The sequence below is a fragment of the Tauraco erythrolophus genome, chromosome Z, assembly GCF_009769465.1.
Source record: "Tauraco erythrolophus isolate bTauEry1 chromosome Z, bTauEry1.pri, whole genome shotgun sequence".
NCBI lineage: Eukaryota > Metazoa > Chordata > Aves > Musophagiformes > Musophagidae > Tauraco > Tauraco erythrolophus.
Window position 1 is genome coordinate 659,723 of NC_141496.1, and position 21,343 is coordinate 681,065.

Genomic DNA, 21,343 nt, shown 5'->3' on the forward strand with positions numbered 1-21,343 from the left:
CATCTAAACCCAAATTTTTAACGACCAGGTTTTTCATTTATTTCAGAGCAGGGCTACCACCTAACTCGAGGCTTTCGTTAGTAACCCATCTGTGGCACCCATACTCCCGAGTCCTTCATCAAACTATTGATCTCCTCCGCGTTATCCGTAACGTTCCAGCAGCTCGGCACGTCAACCGATGCCGAGCTCGCCGCTCTTTCCTTTCAATAACTCCCCCACTTTTACAGGGAGGAAGTCCCAGGGATTTATTTACCTGGCATTTCCCAGTCCGGATGTCGTAGAGGGCCACCGAACCATGGCGAGCTCCCACTGCTATTCGGTGACTCCGCTCGTAATAGCTGACCATGTAGAACCTGAATTGAACAAGAACAAGGAACAAGTGAGATCTGACCTGCCTGCACGACGTGAAAATTCATTTGCAATGCTGCCAGGTGATTAAAATAAGTGCTAGAGCAGAGGTTTGATGTAAAGATCCATCAGCTGCCAGTTCCCATACTGGGAGTTGGGCAAACGAAGCCAACTGCTGTTTGACACGGCACCGCGGAACCCGCTCGGATTTAGAATCATAGAATGGTTAGGGCTGGAAGGGACCTTCAAAGGTCATCTAGTCCAACCCCCCTGCAAGGAACAGGGATATCTCCAACTAGATCAGGTTGCTCAGGGCCTCGTCCAACCTGGCCTTGAACGTCTCCAGGGACGGAGCATCCACCACCTCTCTGGGCAACTCTCTCAGCCTGTCTCCAGAGCAGAGGTGCTCTAGCCCTTGGATCATCTTCACAGCCTTCTCTGGACCCACTCTAACAGCTCCATGTCCTTTATTTCTTTATTTTTATTACACGTTGTTGAACACTTGCGTTGGGTTTGGGAATAATCTACCCCAAAATCACCACGTGCCATCAGCTTGTTTGTGGTGGAACAGCGCAATAACGCTGGATGTCAAATGGTTCAATGAGACCATCTGAACACCCTGACTGATTTCAAAGCACTTGGCCTCAAAAATCAAATGAGAAAAAATGAGTGAGAGCACAGAAAAAAAATAAATTGTTGTTTGGTATTGGGGGGGGGGATATGAAATCGTATCAAACACACTAATTACGTCGCTCATTATGCAGCACACATCCTTCAAATTCAGGCATCAATTTAGAAGTCAAACCATCACAAAACTCCAGGAATTTCTACACCCTGAAACACAAGAGCATCAAAATCCTTATTTCCAATTCAAATCTTTGGGAACACCACCGTGCCTTTCGTCTAAAAGGGAGAGCGGATCCGTGCAAACTGCCGACCGCGTTTCCAATCCCATTTTCATTTGATGGTTAGATTTTACCAGAACAATGTCTGCTCGAGATTTCCAGAATCAGTCTCTAAAAATATGTTGCTGGCCATATTTCTGGCTTCAAACAACAAATCTTACACTGATCTATCTCCTTGTTCTTCAGGATTCCCACAGTGCCATAGCAACTGCTCTCACACAGGTGTGAGACGCTTGTTTCTGCGGCGCAGGATGGCAGGCAGGAAGAAAACCAGCAGGAAACATGGTGTTACAGGAAAAAAAGGGAAAAAAAAAAAAACCCAAAAGAAAGCAAATTGCTTGTTGGGCAGGAGAAAGGGCACGACTGAGCAGCTCGGATGCGCTGCTGCACCCCTGTCCATCCATCCCCCAGGACGGCTGCTGTGCCCACCATGCCCCCGACTTGCCGCTTTCAGTTTCGCTCTCGGACTCCCAAGGTACCCTCTGTGAAATACTTTCCCTTTCCCTTCCATACTTTCCCTTTCCCTTCCATACTTTCCCTTTCCCTTCCCAGTCCATGACCCCACGCCAGCCCCCGGCCCCTTCTGCCGGCAGGGGGTCCCCCACGCAGGAGCGGGTGCTTGTCCCCGCGGGGTGGGCACGGGGAGGTCCCTCCCCGGCGCTGCCCCCGGCCGTGCCGTGTCCCCAGCACCCACGCCGGGTGCCTGCGCCCAGCCCACCCACTGCGTGGTGCAGAGGTGCTGCGGCAGAGGGGCGCAGGTGACTTCAAGTAGGACCAATGGGAAGGTGCTGGTTGGGAAAGACCTGAGAGCTCTGCTGGCAACTCCCATCAAGAGGGCACGACAGAGGCAAAACCTACTTGGGCTACAACAACAGGGGCTCCTCTGCTCTCCTGAGACCCCACTGTGCAGTACTCTGTCCAGCTCAGGGGTCTCCAACAGAAGAAGGAGATGGAGCTGTTGGAGTGGGTCCAGAGGAGGCCATGAAGATGATCCGAGGGCTGGAGCACCTCTGCTATGGAGACAGGCTGAGAGAGTTGGGACTGTTGAGCCTGGAGAAGAGAAGGCTCCAGGGAGACCTTCCAGCAGCCTTCCAGTACCTAAAGGGGCTACAAGAAAGCTGGAGAGGGGCTTTGGACAAGAGTGTGTAGTGACAGGACATGGAGCAATGGCTTTAATCTGAAAGAGGGGAGATTTTGGCTAGATATTAGGAAGAACTTCTTCCCTCTGAGGGTGGTGAGGCACTGGACCAGGTTGCCCAGAGAAGTTGTGGCTGCCCCATACCTGGAAGTGTTCAAGGCCAGGTTGGATGGGGCTTTGAGCAACCTGGTGTAGTGGAGGGTGTCCCTGCCCATGGCAGGGGGGTTGGAACTGGATGGTCTTGAAGGTCCTTTCCAACCCAACCCATTCTATGATTCTATGATTTCCTTATCTAACTCTTACTCCACCCGGCATGGCCAACCAACATCACAAAGGCCTTCACGAAAGCCTTCCAAGCCATCAGATGTCCTGTCTCATACTCCACGTGCTGTGGCCTTCCCCAAAGCGTACAAGCAGGACGACAGGGAGCTTTTCAACACTCCCTCTTCTTGAGACAGGAAATATTTCCAAGCCACACACCATCTCTGTTACTTTTTTGGCAGCCACCATCTGCCTCATCAATCTGCTTTTCCTATTCCTTTGGCCAGTGGCAGACACATAACATTATTATTATTTCCTATTTATTTAAGAAATCATACTTTCTCCCCTATTATTAAGACAATAAAAAGGAATGCTTAGAAAAAGGCTGGTTTATACAACCACCAAACTCAGGATTTATAAATAAACTCACAAAACCCCACGTGCTGCTTGATCATTACGAGTAAAATGGACTAGAACAGAAAATTTCTCTAGAAAATGGTTTATATCCCCATTAATTCTATGACATCACCACAGGAGCACAAGTCCACTTGTCTCCTCCAACAGATTGAGAAGAGAATATCACAAAATTATTCGACGCAAGCAAACAGCATTTCTCTCCTTACTGCATTTAAACGCCCATTTCGACAAGAGCGCTGAGTCAGGATTTTTCTCGGAAAAGAAGAATCCATCAGACTCCATCACAACAGAGGGTTTGTGGGGAAAAAAACTCCAAGGAAACAGATGGTTTTGAGTTTAATTCCCTCAAAAAACCTGACTCATTTTTGCAATTCCAGCTGCTGCATCCCTATCCCCAGCCCTGGGTGCTGCCCCATCCCTATCCCCAGCCCTGGGTGCTGCCCCATCACTGCTCTGCCGAGAAACTCCCGTCGCCCAACAGATCCCTTCTTCCAGCTTTTGGAATGTTAAATATTCATGAAAAAGGATTTGTTGATTAACATCATGGCAGCATTAAATTTTAATTTCAAACTTCAATAGCCAGAGGGGCCCTGCATTATAATTTTGATATTTCTTCAGTCCTATTTCACATTTTATTCTCGTCTTTTCCTCCTCCAGAATGAAGCTCCAAGCTCCCTTGAGCATCACTGCAACAGCACCTCAGCTCATTGATTCCTCCAATTACAGACTCCCAAATCCCACAAATAGTCATTTTGTCGTATGACCTCACTTTGTCCAACCCTTAAAATTCTCAGTTTTCCTTCTGGCCTAGTGAAGAGCCAGATAAAACTCATCGTACTTCGACACTTCTTTTATTCCGAAAAGAAACCGGTTTGCGTAGAGCGTGCCAGAAAGGCAGCACGATCCCCTGGGAAGAAGACCACTCATGGGAAAACCCAACTGGCACCAGAATGGGATGCTCTAGGATCATAGAATCATAGAATCACAGAATGGTTTGGGTTGGAAGGGACCTCCAAGATCATCTAGTTCCAACCCCCCTGCCATGGGCAGGGAAATCAGGATAGGATATCCAAAAACATCCACGGCGACGGATCGACCTCACCGCCACCCATCGGCATCGAGTCACGCACGCAGCCATCACCGGCACGACTGCTACGTTTGTACGACGGTTAAAAAAAAAACCCCACTGTGGGATTAAAGGAATTAACGACGGGATGACGTCGATGGGATGCTTCCAACTTGGGATGGCGCCAGAGGCTCAACCCATTTGCTAAAATCCGATGAGAATTTCCATCGGGCTGAACGATCGCACCGCTGGGGTGCTGTATCATTTTTATAATGGCTATAACTACGGAGAATAGGAAATATTACTAGTAATTTAACAAAATTGTAAGATAACTATAAAAATCCAACAGGAATAGGGAGATTTTCCCACTAATTCCCACTTGGCCTTGCAGTTATATTTTCAAGTAAGCCTTTTAAAATATCAGGAAGAAGGAAGATTACCTCTATCAGTATCCTACCTGTCAACAGGATAATTGTTCTTTTCTTGAAACGATTCGGGATTTTAATAGCTTATTAAATTAAGACGTAACGGTCGACAGATGATTATTATAATTTATTGGTTGTACCAGTTCAATACCATAACTGGGCTATTTAGCAGCGTCTAAAGATCCCGTAAATGTTCCCATTTTATAAATCACGTTTTACTATTTGAAAGTACCATTTGAAGTAGAACTGGCTCAAGACAAAGACGACTGATGATGCTGAATTCCCAACGAAGCTCGGCAGGAGCCAGAACCTCAACTCCCACTCATGCCTTTCGGCAAGTCAACGGCAGCACAAGATGGCCACCGCGCTCCCCCTTCCCAGGGATTCTGTGCCAATTCCTACTTGTTATTTTACCCAGCTGCCTGTCACCACAGGTGGAGAGGGACTTTTGACACGGGCGTGTAGTGACAGGACACGGGGCAATGGCTTTAAACTGAAAGAGGGGAGATGTCAACGAGATCCAAGGAAGAAATTCTTCCCTCTGAGGGTGGTGAGGCACTGGACCAGGTTGCCCAGAGAAGCTGTGGCTGCCCCATCCCTGGAGGTGTTCCAGGCCAGGCTGGATGAGGCTTTGGGCAAGCTGGTGTAGTGGAGGGTGTCCCTGCCCATGGCAGGGGGGTTGGAACTGGATGATCTTTAAGGTCCCTTCCAACCCAACCCATTCTATGATTCTATCTCTGTCAGATGTTGCAGAGAACTCAAAGCCTACCAAGGCTTACGGGTGATCTAGAACACTCTTCACATTTGCTGTTTCAAGGGGCAAGCATCACGTAAAAGGTTGTTTCACTCTTAAGAAAGAAATATATCCTGTTGGTGACCCTACGATTTTCTTCACAGTATTTTTAGAGGAAGAGCTCACCTGCAGATGGCTGGAAAGCATTCCTGAAGGCCCTTTTTCTTAACTAAAGATCCTTCCAGGCAATACATGATGATGTCCATAACCTTGGAAACAAAAGTTAAAAGCATTTGACATATGGTATTTTATGTTTCATAATAAAAATTCCGACAGGCTAAAAAATAGAGAATTTCTGTGCCTGGCTGCATCTTTGATATCTAACTTGAAAATACAATTGGCGGAGCAGCCTTACCTCCACCAGCAGGTCCACGACGTCGGTGGGCATCTTCTCAATGAGGATCTCGATGACCCTCAGGATCTCTCCTTTGGCCCGAGCGAGCGTGGTGGTGTGGATGTTCTGCTGAGACTGCGTGTTGGCTGCCAGGGCGGTGTGCCGGTGCACCTACCGAAGAGCAGGGTGACACGTGGGGACTTGGACTCTCTAAACATTCTCCAGCTGTGCTTGCAGCTGGACGCACGTGCTACGTTAAGAAAGCCTGTGCTGTGCAGAATGCTTGGCTTTACTTGCAGACCCAGGGATTCTTCCTCCCTCCCTCGTTACTCATCATCAGTAGAGCCACTAATAGTTATCCCTGATGGAGTGTTTAAATAAAGTCTTGGAATAACTCTTAATCTCATGAAACTACAAGTCAAGATGGCTCGATCACATAATTTCCACATACTTCTACACCTTTAAGTGTGAAGTGGCTGTTTCATACCAGGTTTTTTTTTTGGCTGCCCCCCTCACCTCCTTGGCGATGGTGGTGATGAAGGCGGGCGGTCGCGCCGTGGCGATGAGGGAGAGCGCGTGGCGCGCCGAGCGGGCCGAGTCGGCGGCCGGGCTCAGGGGCAGCCCCATTGTGATGCTAAACAGGCAGCAGACAAAAGAGGGGAGAAAGAAAAGGAGCATTAGAAATATAGAGTGAAAAAGATTAGAAACAGCTTATAACAGTCAGTTCAAGGTCAACGGGAGCACTCCGACAGTTCCAAGATAATGGACTCCCAACAATGAGCGGTGATTAGGAGTCAGGGTGTTCTATCATCAAATACAAAATCGAATAATTAACCATGAAGATTGAAAACAGTATGTGCATCTGTCCAAAGTGTTAAAAAGACCTTGTTAACAAATTATCTGTACGTGTTGGATACGTACCGCCCGACGGAGGACGAGGCAGACGCAGAACGTCTCCCCAGGCGTTTACAGTTCATCCTTTTCCAGCACTTTAAACATAAGCTGGAAAAAACACCCTCTTTGGAGTAATTCTCCTTCCTTCAGCTAAGTGCTGGTTAGAGGAGAGCAAAGCAAGAAGCTTCCTGAAGAACTAAACCCACCAAATCTCTTCAGCTTGATGTTCTTTCCTGCACGACTCAGTTGCAGCGGCACGACGAGATGACAGCCAGTCCCTCACCCAACGCTTCCTAATGACCGAAATTATTCAAAAGCTCTTTAGAATTTCCAACACTCAGGTTTTAAGTGCAATTCTTTGAATAACACTAAGGGATTAACTGCCACCTAAATTTTCCATACACAAGGCTTTTATTTGCTGTGACAAGAGAAATGCAAGAAACAATAAGATGGTGAGTACCCCATAACTACATTAAGAAAAAAAAAAAAAATAAATCTGGTGTTTGGTAATTGACAGCATATGTGCCTGACAAAGACAACGCAGAAGCTAATTTTTGTCTGAAAGCTTCCTTTCTGAAAGTCATCCCGGTTTAACTATCACTGCTGGAGCAGAGCCCAGTTTCGTTACGCTGGTTGTACGTTACCCAGTAACCCTACGAGTCCCTCCCACGCTCCCACCCATCCATGGGCTGCCCAAGGTGCTCCCAGTCCATGGGCCCAGAGCGCGAGGACCTCTCCGGGCCAACAACTGGGTGCCTTTAGGAAATCATTTAACGCGTAAAGCTCCGTCTGGTCCGTGTCTGAACACAAGAGCACAGAACCCAGCAGAACCCAGCTCGGGCAACGAGGGTTATAGAATCATAGAATGGTTTGGGTTGGAAGGGACCTCCAAGATCATCTAGTTCCAACCCCCCTGCCATGGGCAGGGACACCCTCCACTACACCAGGTTGCCCAAAGCCTCATCCAACCTGGCCTGGAACACCTCCAGGGATGGAGCAGCCACAACTCCTCTGGGCAAAGTTGGGTACTGGATTAATGAGCAGCGTCGTGGCGCGGCAGCGTTCCAGCCCTGCCACCAAGCAGGAGCCCTAGAAGGCTTTTTCCCTTTTTAAAGAAACACAAGACAAACCAAAAGAAAGATCATTCCTTTTGCTCGTTCCTGGTATCAGTCCACCCTTCCAGTACGCTGCAATTCCTCACGGATTTTGCTAAGCCATGAAAAATTACGTTAAGAGAACGCACCGAAACCTCTCCTGAGCTACCCTTTCTCTTTGCTGGTTGACTTAGAGATTAAGTAACAAAAAAGATATTAACCTGTAAACTTCATGGCACTGAAGGACACGTTTCCCCGGGATGTGCCAAGGGGCCATCCCGTTGTTCTGCCAAACACCTTCCACCTCCTCCGGCTGCAGATGCTCTGAGCTCAGAAGGAGGGGAAAAAAGGGCAGATGGGCATATCCCACCTTATTTAACAGAAACCCCGACATCAGCACACCTCAAAACCACTCTTGTTGACACAGGCAGCCTTGACGTGACGGCGGAACCAATGGGAGGAACCAAATCTCCGCCACGGCACAACGCCAGAATGTATGGTGCTCCTCTTGGAATCATAGAATGGTTAGGGCTGGAAGGGACCTTCAAAGGTCATCTAGTCCAACCCCCCTGCAAGGAACAGGGATATCTCCAACTAGATCAGGTTGCTCAGGGCCTCGTCCAACCTGGCCTTGAACGTCTCCAGGGATGGAGCATCCACCACCTCTCTGGGGAATATGTTCCAGTGTTCTACAACTCTCAACTCTTCCTCCTCCTCAGCCTCCACAGCCCACTGCCCTTTGCCTGATACCGCTGCAGCTCACCTGGGCTGAGCTCCAGCCTCCTGCCATCAAAGGTCGAAAACCTGGACTGGCACGGACACAAATCCCTGCTATTTCCAGGTTTACATCATTTCTGCGGCGGCAGCGTGCGGTAACTTGCTGTGTCACCTTTAGGACCAAGTACCCAGCTCACATTTCTCCTTTAAACCCCTCCATTTCAGCAAATGTTCAGGTTAGATTCTAAAAAATGTTCCACCTACTTGAAAATTTAGGATGTCCCTACATACCCTACGGCTCCACGGATAGAATCTGTAGGAATATGGAAGTAGAGCAAAGTTTTCCACCAAGCACAATCAAAAATAAAGAGTAGCCTGATTATTTTAGAACACACATACATATAGAAACATACGGATCGATTCGGAAGCAATTTGCTAATTTTGGTATATTATATCCTAATCCATATCCAACTGCAGTTTGTAATTCAAAGAGCGGAGACAACGGACAGCAACGATCCCTATCCAAGAAATCAAAGCCTAATAAATGCCAGAAAAACACTCTTAATCCTCACGACTGAGCAGCTCCATTCGGCATGGCAGGCTAGCAGAGCATCATCTTGGGGGACCAGGATGAACTGGGAACGTGGAAGAGTCTATAAACCCCAGAATTTTGGCTAACAACTCAGACACTTCTTTAATTCCGAAGGGAAAAAAAGAAATTTTTCCCCTGCTATTTTTTGCGGTCAATAAACGCGAAGCGATTTTTATTTTTTTTATATTTTTTTGGGAAAAAAAGCAGAAGCTTGACATAAAAGCTCTTTCATAAAACGTTGCTAACATCAGGGAGAGCAGGCCAGCAGCTGGGCACTGTTATTGTGTCCACGGTAAATCAGGCACAAAAAAGGGGGGAGCTCAGCGGGGCGGCGGGAGGGTAAGATGCCACTTAACCCCCCGCGCCCGCCGCTGCTCCGTCTCTTTCCATCTCCAGCGCTCCGCGGTCGGCACCGTATCCGTCACGAGCGTAACGGGCCGTTTTCAATCTAAATCTTGTTACGGATTAATAAGCAAACACTTTTCTCGCTTATTATGCAATTTATCACGACGAAAATTGCACCGGGCTCCTCGAGGCTCCACGCTGATCCATTCATTTATTCCAGGCTCTGCGGATAGAGAGCCAGACTCATCTTGCTGACAGCTCAGGATGAATGGTTTTTCCGAAGAGCGCTGCTCGCTCCGCTTCTGGAAGTCTCCGTTTACGCACAACGGGGTTTGGGAGGTTCTTTTGGGAAGGTAAAACCTTCTGGTTGTTTTTGGCCCGCTACGAGAAATAACCGAATCATAGAATCATAGAATGGTTAGGGCTGGAAGGGACCTTCAAAGGTCATCTAGTCCAACCCCCCTGCAAGGAACAGGGATATCTCCAACTAGATCAGGTTGCTCAGGGCCTCGTCCAACCTGGCCTTGAACGTCTCCAGGGATGGAGCATCCACCACCTCTCTGGGCAACCTGTTCCAGTGTTCTACAACTCTCATGGTAAAAAATTTTTTCCTAATATCCAACCTGAATCTACCTCCCTCTATTTTAAAACCATTACCCCTTGTCCTATCACAACAGGCCCTCCTGAACAGCCTCTCCCCATCTTTCCTGTAGGCCCCCTTAAGGTTCTGGAAGACCACTATAAGGTCACCCCGGAGCCTCCTCTTCTCCAGGCTGAACAGCCCCAACTCTTTCAGCCTGTCCTCATAGGAAAGGTGCTCCAGCCCTCTTACCATCTTCGTGGCCCTCCTCTGGACCCTCTCCAACTGGTCCATGTCCAGTCCATGTCCAATCGCAGACGAATAACAACGTTCCTCCAGCTGCTACGTATTTCTCCACTCACCCTCCCTCCCAGCAATCCTTCATCCCTTAAATCTCGAGGAAATCCAAATTTTTATATAGAATGGGTAATATCTGCCCCAGTATAACGTCAAAGAAAGTCAGAAACCTTCACACCTCCCCCAGAGGGACGACAAAACGGCATTAAGGTCAGCTCCCTTTGGCATGAGGGGTTTAAAATGTGTGTGTGTTCATAAATCAACGCTCATAAATAACGTTTATAAACCCAAATTCATGCATAATAGAGCAGTTTTCTGCACGGTAAGATCTGAAACTGAGTTCTAAGGTTAAATGCTACGAGTGTGTCAAAGTGCTCACGGTGTCGTTACTGCTACCAGCAACGGAAATTCCGGATTAAAATAAAAAATATTCAAGTAACTCAAAAATATAAATAAACACTTAACAATAATGGTTATAATGATGATATTTCATAAAGATTTCAGTCGTAATCATAAAGGATCTTCTACAGTTTCACATGTTGCAACAGAAAAAAACGAAAAATTTTAGAATAAAATGGAATACCCGCTGAAAATCCAACCTCCGCATTTCACAATAATTCAGGCAGTAAAATTAATACCTGAATGATCAATTACGATGACCTCGGCAATTTCAGACACTGGATTTTCACTTTTTTTATTATTATTTTTTGCAAAGAAAGCGGCACTGACCAGTCAGCCTTTAGGCAAGAAATTGTTTCCCCATTAACGAACGGTTTATCGATACGGAACGGTTTCCAAATTAACACTTAAGGAACACCACTAATTAAAATCTTAGGGACAAAGCACTCCAGAAATGAAAAATTAAGGATGAAATATGTTAAAAGAACCCAGGGAATACTCACGCAGTCCAAGCGTTTAAGAACATAAACTTGCTTAACAGCAAGAACGTGCTGAGGTTTTATGAGAAGAAAGATCAAGGACTTGTACGTTTTCCGCGATGAAAATTAATATTAAATTTAAGTATTTTTTGGAACAGTCGTTTTCCAAGTGGATGGCTGAAATTTATCACATTTGGGCCTCAGATCATAAAAATCCGTGGATACTCAACAAAAACGCTACTCACATCCCGCAAAGTTGCGCGCGTTAAAGAAATCCCAAACGCTGATATTCAAGAATCCCGTTATTTTGACACAAAATGCAATCCAAAAAGGTTAAGCCACTATCACACGAGTCATCTTAATGACTTCACTTACCTGTTTAGCCACAATTATGTGACTTAATCATAATTATTTGATGGCGTGATGGATAGCTCATGGCACTATTGGGTGTAACTTGCGTACGTACCGGAGTATCCGCAACTAGAGGTTGCACGTTCGTAGTAATTTTTAAGAAACGGAACAAACACGCACATTTGTTCCATGCACACACACACACAAAAAACCCTGAGTAGATCATTTTTCCTGTGTACTTTATGTCAAAGTGTCAGACTTCCTTATGAAATTTGCCCACCCCAACCCCAATTACAAATCCGTAATTGAAAGAAGATTTTATTTCCAAGAGGTTAGAACGGAGGTACAAGACAGCACACCGTATAAATCTTGATTTAGGACACTTTAATAAGTTGTTCTCTGACCCTAGAGACAGGCTGTGGTCTATTGAGTTTATGATTTCTGAGCAATCTTTAAATCTACAAATTACCTCGATGCTATTCATAGCGATGCTGTTGATAAACCAACCGCCGTTTCCAAAACGTACTTTCCAAAACAATTCACATCCTACCGGGACGGCTTGTAAAACCAGGGGGAAAATAATCCCCATATTCAGACACGCCAGTGGAAAATACCTTCTGAAAATACTATTTTTACAGTTCAGAAAGGCTAAAAAACCATTATGTTAAAGACAGACAGATGTGTTTTAGATATAAAAAATTATTTGGATTAGATCTAAGGAAGAAATTTTTTACATTGAGGGTGGTGAGGCACTGGACCAGGTTGCCCGGAGAAGCTGTGGCTGCCCCATCCCTGGAAGTGTTCAAGGCCAGGTTGCATGAGGCTTTGGGCAACCTGGTGTAGTGGAGGGTGTCCCTGCCCATGGCAGGGGGGTTGGAACTAGATGATCTTTGAGGTCCCTTCCAACCCAACCCATTCTGCGATTCCATGACTCTATGGTTCAAATGCAAAACTTGAAGCAAGGAGCTATTCCTTGTCCCACCTTCTTGTCAAGAACCAACTACTGCAACACCCAGATCCACAGGTCAGAAACGATACGAAGGGTTGGGAAGCCAATAAATGAGACACCTACTTCGCAAGCTGCTTCTCCGCGTCAGCGCAAAGCTCCAGGAGGCCCATCAGCACGGCGGAGACGTCCATGTAGGGCTCCCAGACGGTGAAGCCGCGGCCGATGAGGTCGATGGCGGTTCTGCGGATGGTGCTGTGCGCGGGTAGCTTGGGGCTGGGCGGCTGCAGCAGCAGGAACGTCAGCGCCTTGCCTGCCGGAGAGAACGGGATCATCAGGAGAGAGCTACAGGAGTGGGTTTGCCTGGGTGTTTCCAAACACGTCGTATGGAAACCAGTTCCTGAGTCACCATTAAGGCTTTATCTCACCAAGAAGCGCAGAAGCTCACAACTGCAGGGTCTTCCCAAAGTCAGGGAGAAAGGAAAAGCCGTGGTTCTGTGGCCAGACTCTGCCTACGACAATTTTAAAGCATCCTCAACGGCAACGACGGCGGCTCATTACCACGACGCATCAGTCTACGCTTTCATGAGAGTGGTAGAACACTGGAACAGGTTGCCCAGAGAGGTGGTGGATGCTCCATCCCTGGAGACGTTGAAGGCCAGGTTGGATGAGGCCCTGAGCAACCTGATCTAGTTGGAGATATCCCTGTTCCTTGCAGGGGGGTTGGACTAGATGACCTTTGAAGGTCCCTTCCAGCCCTAACCATTCTATGATTCTATGATTCTATATCATTTTGAAAGGATGGCCAAGAAAAACGAGCTTAAAAGATTAAACTTGGGAAAACATCAGCTAAAAGAAGTCATGGTGAGATTACACATTTTTTAACCTGTATCCTGGCAAAAAGAAGTGACCCAAGTCAGCAAAAACCTCCACCAAAACAACTGTCTGTTTCCAAACGTGCCGGTTTGGGGGGATGATCTTTGAGGTCTCTTCCAACCGAAACCATTCTGTGATTTTATGATTTCGGCGCTCAGGTTTTGGGGCAGGGCTCTGGCAGTGTTGTGGTTCCCTTCGAGCCGTGCTGTTTTCTAGGAAATCCACGTTAAATCCTTCCATGTGTGTAAATAAAAAACCTGAAAGTTTCTCCTTAAAGTGCGTAGCAGGCGATGAAGCTCCAATTTGCACGAATTTTAGGTCTCAACTCTAAGAACCTTAGTAAGAAGTGTGACTACTCAAACATCGCTACGATGAAATACGCCCACCTTTTATAGAACCATAGAATGGTTAGGGTTGGAAGGGACCTCAAAGATCATCTAGATCTTTTTCCTAAGAATCCTCCTCGCCCTGCTCCTGCTGACACCCACCTTGCGTAAATCGAGCTAAGGCAAAAGATGAACTAACCAAAAGTCATTCTGCTGCCCGTTTCTCAGCCTGGACATCTTTGTTTAAGCTTGGACTTGGCTTAAATGAACGAATTAATATTGACAAAAACATCAACTAAGCTAATGAGTTGTTAGTTAAGGCAATAAACATGTCACATTAGAGTCAGCGCAGTAAAGAGGTAATTAGCCCCGGAAAAGCTCTGCGGATTTGGGCTGCGGAGATCCTCTGCTCCTAACCCTTGAGTCCATTACGCGGAGCAGGACCAGTAACGCGCGTCCTCGGGATCCGCACCCTGCCTGGAGCTGATTCAGCATCTTGTAGTGACCCTACGCGCTCGTGCTCCCAGCAAACGGGCAAGAGAACATCGATTCAGAGGTTATTTCAGCAGGATTTTGGGCCAAGGTGGAGATGCGATGGAAAAGATCCCACCAAAGCAGAACGTGGCTCGTGCCCGCGCGCTCCTGCGGCGCTTGGAGGATCCAAATTACTGCGAGCAAGGGAGCTGTCTTTCCTGCTGGAAATCCAACTAACATCATATCCTTTAAATAAAGCAAAAAAAAATAAATCCACTCTATTGGAGACAAAGTTTTGATGATTTACACGGACCTTCTGTTAGGAAAAGCCATTAAGAAACAAATGCTCTCGGAAACTATTTCTAGATATCATGGAATCATGGAATGGGTTGGGTTGGAAGGGACCTCAAAGACCATCTAGTTCCAACCCCCCTGCCATGGGCAGGGACACCCTCCACTACACCAGGTTGCCCAAAGCCTCATTCAGCCTGGCCTTGAACACTTCCAGGGATGGGGCAGCCACAGCTTCTTCTGGGCAACCTGCTCCAGTGCCTCAGCACCCTCAGAGGGAAGAATTTCTTCCTTAGATCCCATCGAAATCTCCCCTCTTCCAGTTGAAAGCCATCACCCCGTGTCCTATCACCATATACCCCTGTAAAAAGTCCCTCTTCACATCCTCATGGGAAACCCCCCCCAGCAACAGCACCGACACCCCCCCAAAAAGCCACATCCAGCTTTGCCACGTCTTCCTTGAACGCTAAAACCAAGAGTTGAGTCTTTGATCCTTTTGTCGTTATTTTTTAACGAAAATGTGACGTGACCACTAAAGCCGATCCGGTATTTTCGACGCGTGCAGCCCCTCGGATTCCTGCAGCCCCCTCGGATTCCTCCGGCGTCTTTCCCTGCTGAATCTCAGGAGCTTTAACCACATTACATCAGTCAGCACCGTTAGCCCTGGTTTGCCAACAGATTGAAAAAAATTAAATAATTTGCTCGGGAAAAATCAATAGCACAGGGATGAACGAGACGCTGGATAACTCGGATTCCCCTTTCTCCTAATTCGCCACGAGATCAAGTTCCAACTCAATAAAAATGATGGACTCCACGAATATGATTTAACTTACATTGCACCTTTTTTCTGGTTTTATGTTAAAAAAAAAAGAGTGAAGAACCATAGCTCGAATTTTTTTCAGTCTGTCCTCTTGCCCCATGCCTATGGGCATTGTTTTTTTTTTTTTTCCATAAGAAATTAAAGCAAATTGTGACTCTTTCTGGATGATTTTGTTCCCAATTTGACATATACCTGTGTGAAATGCCCACAGCAAGACCGAAGTATAAAAATCTGGATAGCTGCCTTCAAAATCTATATCCCTTAATCCCCTCCTACCTTCTAGCGCAGCGAATTTTTATTATGTATCTTCTCTCATTTTTCAGACAGGTATAAAACCAGAGGTTATTTTTAGGTCTAAGTTAAAAATTCACTAACCATATGATGTGAAGAATTTTTTCTAAAGATGTAACAACGAAAAGATTTTTTTTTTTCCCCCAATCACACTCAACGTCAAATTTCCTAATTTGTACAGAATTCCTTTTCGGCATTTTTTGAGGCCTTTTCTATAATTCCATTGAACTTAACGCTAGGAGAGACTTTTGCTGATGACCTCTTCCAAGTCATTGAAGCACCATTCTTGCCTGCAACTTCCCTGGGTCATTCCAGGGTTGATGTAGATAAAGAATTTTGTGTTTCTTTGCAAAACCAGTCTTGCAAGAAACGCAGTAGTTATTGCATAGAGTAACAAATATTCCAAAACACAATCGGGAATTCAATTGGAGTCGAGGAGAACCGCAAAGAGGGTGGCAAAAAAAAAAAAAAATCCTTGATTATTGATTGATTATTGATGACAGGCGAGGCAGGAGGGTTTTCCAGGGTCGCTGCCTACCTGCCGGCGGCCGAGAACAATAGGAGGTTGGCTGTGCAGGAGATCAATAGCCCCCACCCACAAAACAATTCCTGCTCCGGCTCCGGCTTCGGCTTCGCTCTTCCAAGGGCTGAGGGCCAGCCCCTTCCATCAGAAATACTCAAGGAGTAATACAAGTTGGAAAATATCTAGGGCAAGGTGGTCGCTGCGTCTTTGGTCGGTATTTTTAATGCCAGGAGTGGTAAATTCCCAGCTTTTTGATTAAACAGCATATTTTGCTTTTGACACGAAGCGAACGGAGAGCAAAGAATATTCTGAAGTGTGAATATTCAGAGGGAATATTCAGACAAACCTCAGGGTTTTTCAAAATTCTCTAAGATTTTGCATGAGTCATTAGAAAGGGAGGCAAAGGAGAAAAAAGATGTCTATAATAGCTGGTTTCCCAGTCCTTCAGCCTAACTCTGGCCCAGTTAAACCAACCTAACAATGCCATTTTTCTTCTTCTCCAAAGCTGCAGTGGGGGAATCTTTTCTTGTGAAAACAAGATCAATTCTGTTCCAAGACAGTAAATGAGTTTCAGATCAGACTTGGTTCAATTTACGGAGAGAACTCAACTAGGCTGGCTTAAATGCATTCTTCCTCTAACTATGAAATTATATTACAGTGCTATAGAAAGAGTAAAATATCATTATTTTAATCCAAAAATCTGTTTATAATCTATCAGGAAGGAGAAAGCCAATATGACTCGGGTCATAACGGTGCATTAAACTTTGTGTTTTCATTCCTGTTAATTGCATAATTCCGTTAACCCGCGCTATTTATTTTGATCTAAATTATATAATGTTTTCTAAATAAAGCTATTTCCATAAAAATGATGATGGTTTCATAGGAAGTAGCTGGTTTTTCCATCACAGTGCTGACCAAATTATACGCTGACCTTCGAAGTTTGCTCCTGTTACACAGAATTGTGACGGATTTTCTTAAGCAGTTTGGACAACTCGGGACCTCCGTTAACAGTGGAAGATGCGCAACATCAACGAAGACGCAACAGCTCGTAGGAGTTGGGGATCACAACCTTCTCCACAGCACCGGTGTCTGATACATAAACATATCCATACCAACAACGACGTGTATTCTATTCTCAACTACTGCAAAGCCATGTGAGCAACACGTGACAGCCCAGCTAGTCCAAGTTGCCCCTTTCTCCCCAGGCTTTGTCACCCAACGGTGCCCGTCTCCTCGATTTCGGCAGCACACCTACAGTTGGGTCTACGTTGCAGCTGATGCCATGGTCATTAAGCTCTTTATTGGGCAACCCACTAACTGATTCAACCAGACTGATCTTTGGAGAAGGTAAAACCCGAGGGACGGGCAATGGGTTATGTTTTTCTGTACCTGAGAAGTTTTGAAGATGAAATCAAAGCTCTCCAAAGGCCAAGACGTAGGGTGAAAAGGGCTCCTTTTCTTTTTAGCTATCTTCACGCGTTCTGATTTACAACCCGGTCAAGCCATAGCTGGAAACAGAGACGCTGGCAATGACATCTCTTATGCTGAACTGGTAGCTACAGCCACAGAACCACAGCCACAAAACCAGCAATTCGTTTTCCAACACGTAGATCTCCGAATCAGCCCACTACGGCGTCAGCCCAGGGCTGGTGCCGATGGATCGCGTCCCTGGCAGCAGCTAGCTGTGTTAGATAGTTTGAAATTGTACTCCTAGACAACATGCCATCATCTTTCTGCTGGGGGGGGGACACAAGGACTAGCTGAAGGACTGACTGAAGGAGCTGAGCCTCTTCTCCCTGGAGAAGAGAAGGCTCAGGGGGACGTCATCACAGCGTTCCAGTTCTTAAAGGATGGCTACAAAGGGGACAGAGGCTGTCTCTTCACAAGGAGCCACATGGAGAAGGGGCAACAGGTAGACGTTGTACCGTGAGAGGTTTCATACTGACATAAGAAAGAGGTTTTTTTACAATGAGAACAAACCTTCATTGCAACAACCTCCCCAGGGACATGGCGGAGTCCCCATCACTGGAGGTTTTCAAGATGCAGTTATACAGGGTGCTAGATAGTCTCAGGTAGGGTCCCCTTCCCACAAAAGGCTGGTCAGATGATCTTTCAAGGTCCCTTCTAACCTGGGCTGTTCTGTGATTCCATAATTTTTACTTCTGCTCTCCATAGCAATATATTCCAACCAGCTGTGGCCCATCCCCTCAGAGATGATTGCCAACATGATACTTAAGTCATCCATGTTTGAGTTCATTATGAGCTCCTATGCTATGACATTTCAGAAAGATGAATGCAAAAAAAAAAAAAAAAAAAAATTAAAAAAATTCAAAGTTAACAAGGGATGGAAAAGAGCACATATATGATGAAAAGATGGAAAACAACATTGATACGGTGTAAGTAAAATAAAATGCTTCAAAATTTACGGTCACGCATACGCACTCACACACACATGAAGATAAGACGTTTCTTATCCCATCTTCTTCCCAACGAAGAAGTCCCAGCAAAGACTATTAATTTAAAAAAAAAAAAGGTCAAGAGAAACTCCAAAACAGTTAAGAGAAAGTTAAGACCATCCAGTTCCAACCCCCCTGCCATGGGCAGGGACACCCTCCACTACACCAGGTTGCCCAAAGCCTCATCCAACCTGGCCTTGAACACTTCCAGGGATGGGGCAGCCACAATTTCTCCGCTCCCTACACCTGTCCGACCCCCTCTTTTCACAAGATCTGTTGAAAACTAAACTCTCCAATTTTGCTGGCATCAGCAGTGTTTTCAAAGGGTACCAGGGGATGTGGCACGTTCGGACCAGCAGCAAAATCACAAACGTTTTGTTTTCTTAGGAAATGACTGATGTGTGGATGTCCTGGGATACTCTTCGTCGTACCAAATATCTGAGTCATCCTCACGTACGTCTACGAGAAAAACTTCTGTCCCTTAGTTTTAGTTCATTGAGACACAACCCGTCACGATAGCCGGGATGTTAAATATGCAAACCCGAAATATCTGATTAAAAAAGATAGCATTCAAATCACTTGCCTCCTATAGGATTTGGGGAAAAAAGTGGATTTAATTTTTAATTTTAACAGAGAGCTAATGGATCAGAAGACATCACAAGAGATTTCAAGGCAGTCGACGGCGCGAACGTTGCCGTGTTCACCGCGAGTCTCCAGTTGATCCCTTGTTAAATCCCATTTTCGGATGAAATCCATTTGGGATGCGATACAAAAATCCGTACGGCTGGAAACGCCGACTTAACGAAACATATGAAATCCCTGACTTCACCCCTGGAGTAATCTGGTGCTTAATTCTGTTCCAACGTGTGTGTAAAAACAGATTGTGAAGCCACGGCGCGTCTCGGAAGGTAAACTTCCTCTCCAAGGCACGCCAACACAACTCCAGTAGCAATGGGAATACTGGGAAGTTCAATACATTGCTCAGAAAAGGCGCTCGCAGGCTGCGGCGACGAGACTTTTCGAAGATCCTACTGATGGGTGAAGCCTGAATACAAGCAGTAAATAACACAAAAAAGCAAAAATCCAAAATTGAGGAAAACACCAACGGGCAATAGCTCCTCCACGGTCCCGTACGGATCGAGACGCGCAAAACCAGTATAAACAACTCAACGCCGTGCCGGCGCGTCGCGTGTGACGCCGATGAGTTCAAGGGCAAAACGCTCGTCGTTAATAACCGTATCGATGGCAGATGCTTTGAAAAATATCCTGCATTAAGAGCAGGATCAAGTGTTTTCATATTCAGGACAGGCCAGTCCCTCGGATTTATCAGCCCATTAACTTTATAAACACGGAATTAGCCGCGCTTCCAGCGTGACGCGGCGCAATCGGTAAGGAGAAATTCTTTGGGTGGCACCGGATAATTAAATCTCTCGTGAACTATTGTAAGGTCAGCAGAGATTAATGCAGGATGGCGGGCAAGGTCACCACGTGGATTTCTGGAGAATTCCACCCTCTCAAATAGGCACAGTCACAATTATTATTTTCTGGAATACGGTCAATGACCACGTGCATAATTTACGCAGCAAAACCTCTGCATCCTTTAACTGAAGTCATTCATGTTGATAACTTATTTTGATTTGAATTTGATTTTGAATTTTGATTTTGAATTTTGATTTTTTGATTTTGAATTTTGTTTTTTAGATTTTGAAATTTGATAACTGATTTTGAAATACCGTGGCTTTAGGCTCCGTGCCATTTGTCCCATTACTCTGGATAACTCAGCACACGGTTTCAACATACGATAACGAAATCTGACGTCTCCTCATCGGCAGTGTATCCGAGGTTATCATCAAGAGGAGCTCAAAGCTGGAGGTTGGAACTCTGCTCAGCCTGATACAAACAAAAATAACATGCAAATAGATAAACACACCGGAGGAAAGAACTCGTGAGGACCCAAGACGGGTCCAAGCGTCTCAGCCACATGTCTGACAACGCGACACCATCACCCACGGGCTCCATCACCTCTGTATGAACCGTGAGGATCATAGAATCATAGAATGGTTAGGGCTGGAAGGCACCTTCAAAGGTCATCTAGTCCAACCCCCTGCAAGGAACAGGGATATCTCCAACTAGATCAGGTTGCTCAGGGCCTCATCCAGCCTGGCCTTGAACGTCTCCAGGGATGGAGCATCCACCACCTCTCTGGGCAACCTGTTCCAGTGTTCTTCAACTCTCATGGTAAAAAATTTTTTCCTAATATCCAACCTGAATCTACCTCCCTCTATTTTAAAACCATTACCCCTTGTCCTATCACAACTGGCCCTCCTGAACAGCCTCTCCCCATCTTTCTTGTAGGCCCCCTTGAGGTACTGGAAGACCGCTATAAGGTCACCCTGGAGCCTCCTCTGATGACAAAACCACGGCACTGTTGATGGAAATGATCTGACCTCTTTTCCACGGAAGATTAGACAACGTTATGCTCGACAGCCCTTTGGAAGCGAAGCATAAACGAAACCAGTGTTGCCTCTGGAGCCTGCCACTGGCAGACTGGAGAAGGTGAAGCCAACCTCGGCACCACCACCAGCTTCCAAACAATGTAGAGAGCTCTCTGCACTGCTTAGTGTCCAATAAAGATGTCAGCATCCTCATGTTTTATGACATGTCTAAAAGACAAACAAAGCTTATTTTGACTCTGTGCCCAAATATCAGCCTGGACAGCCAAGAAGTCTGACTCAGCCTTGCACTAAAACAGAAAAACAGGGAAGAACCTGTTTTGTCCAACTTCAGATCCCTTATGCTGGCTCATCCAGAGACATGGCAAAGTCTTCTCCATCCTTTCATTTCCTGATATCATTTGAAGAAACAAACGACTTAGAAACTTAAACTGGGCGATAACGCAGACCAC

At 46.1% G+C, this 21,343-nt stretch overlaps 1 protein-coding gene across 1 annotated transcript in view; it reads right to left on the reverse strand.

Moving 5' to 3' along the window:
- The window catches only part of WDR7 (WD repeat domain 7), an 87,359-nt gene that overhangs the window by 19,363 nt on the left and 46,653 nt on the right, over positions 1–21,343 (reverse strand). Inside the window, exons 21-25 of the mRNA XM_086628839.1 lie at positions 12,508–12,694; positions 6,204–6,321; positions 5,709–5,858; positions 5,480–5,562; positions 254–353 (exon numbers count right to left, since the gene is read on the reverse strand). Of these exons, the coding sequence (XP_086484965.1) occupies positions 254–353; positions 5,480–5,562; positions 5,709–5,858; positions 6,204–6,321; positions 12,508–12,694 (638 nt within the window). The remainder of the gene's footprint in view (positions 1–253; positions 354–5,479; positions 5,563–5,708; positions 5,859–6,203; positions 6,322–12,507; positions 12,695–21,343) is intronic.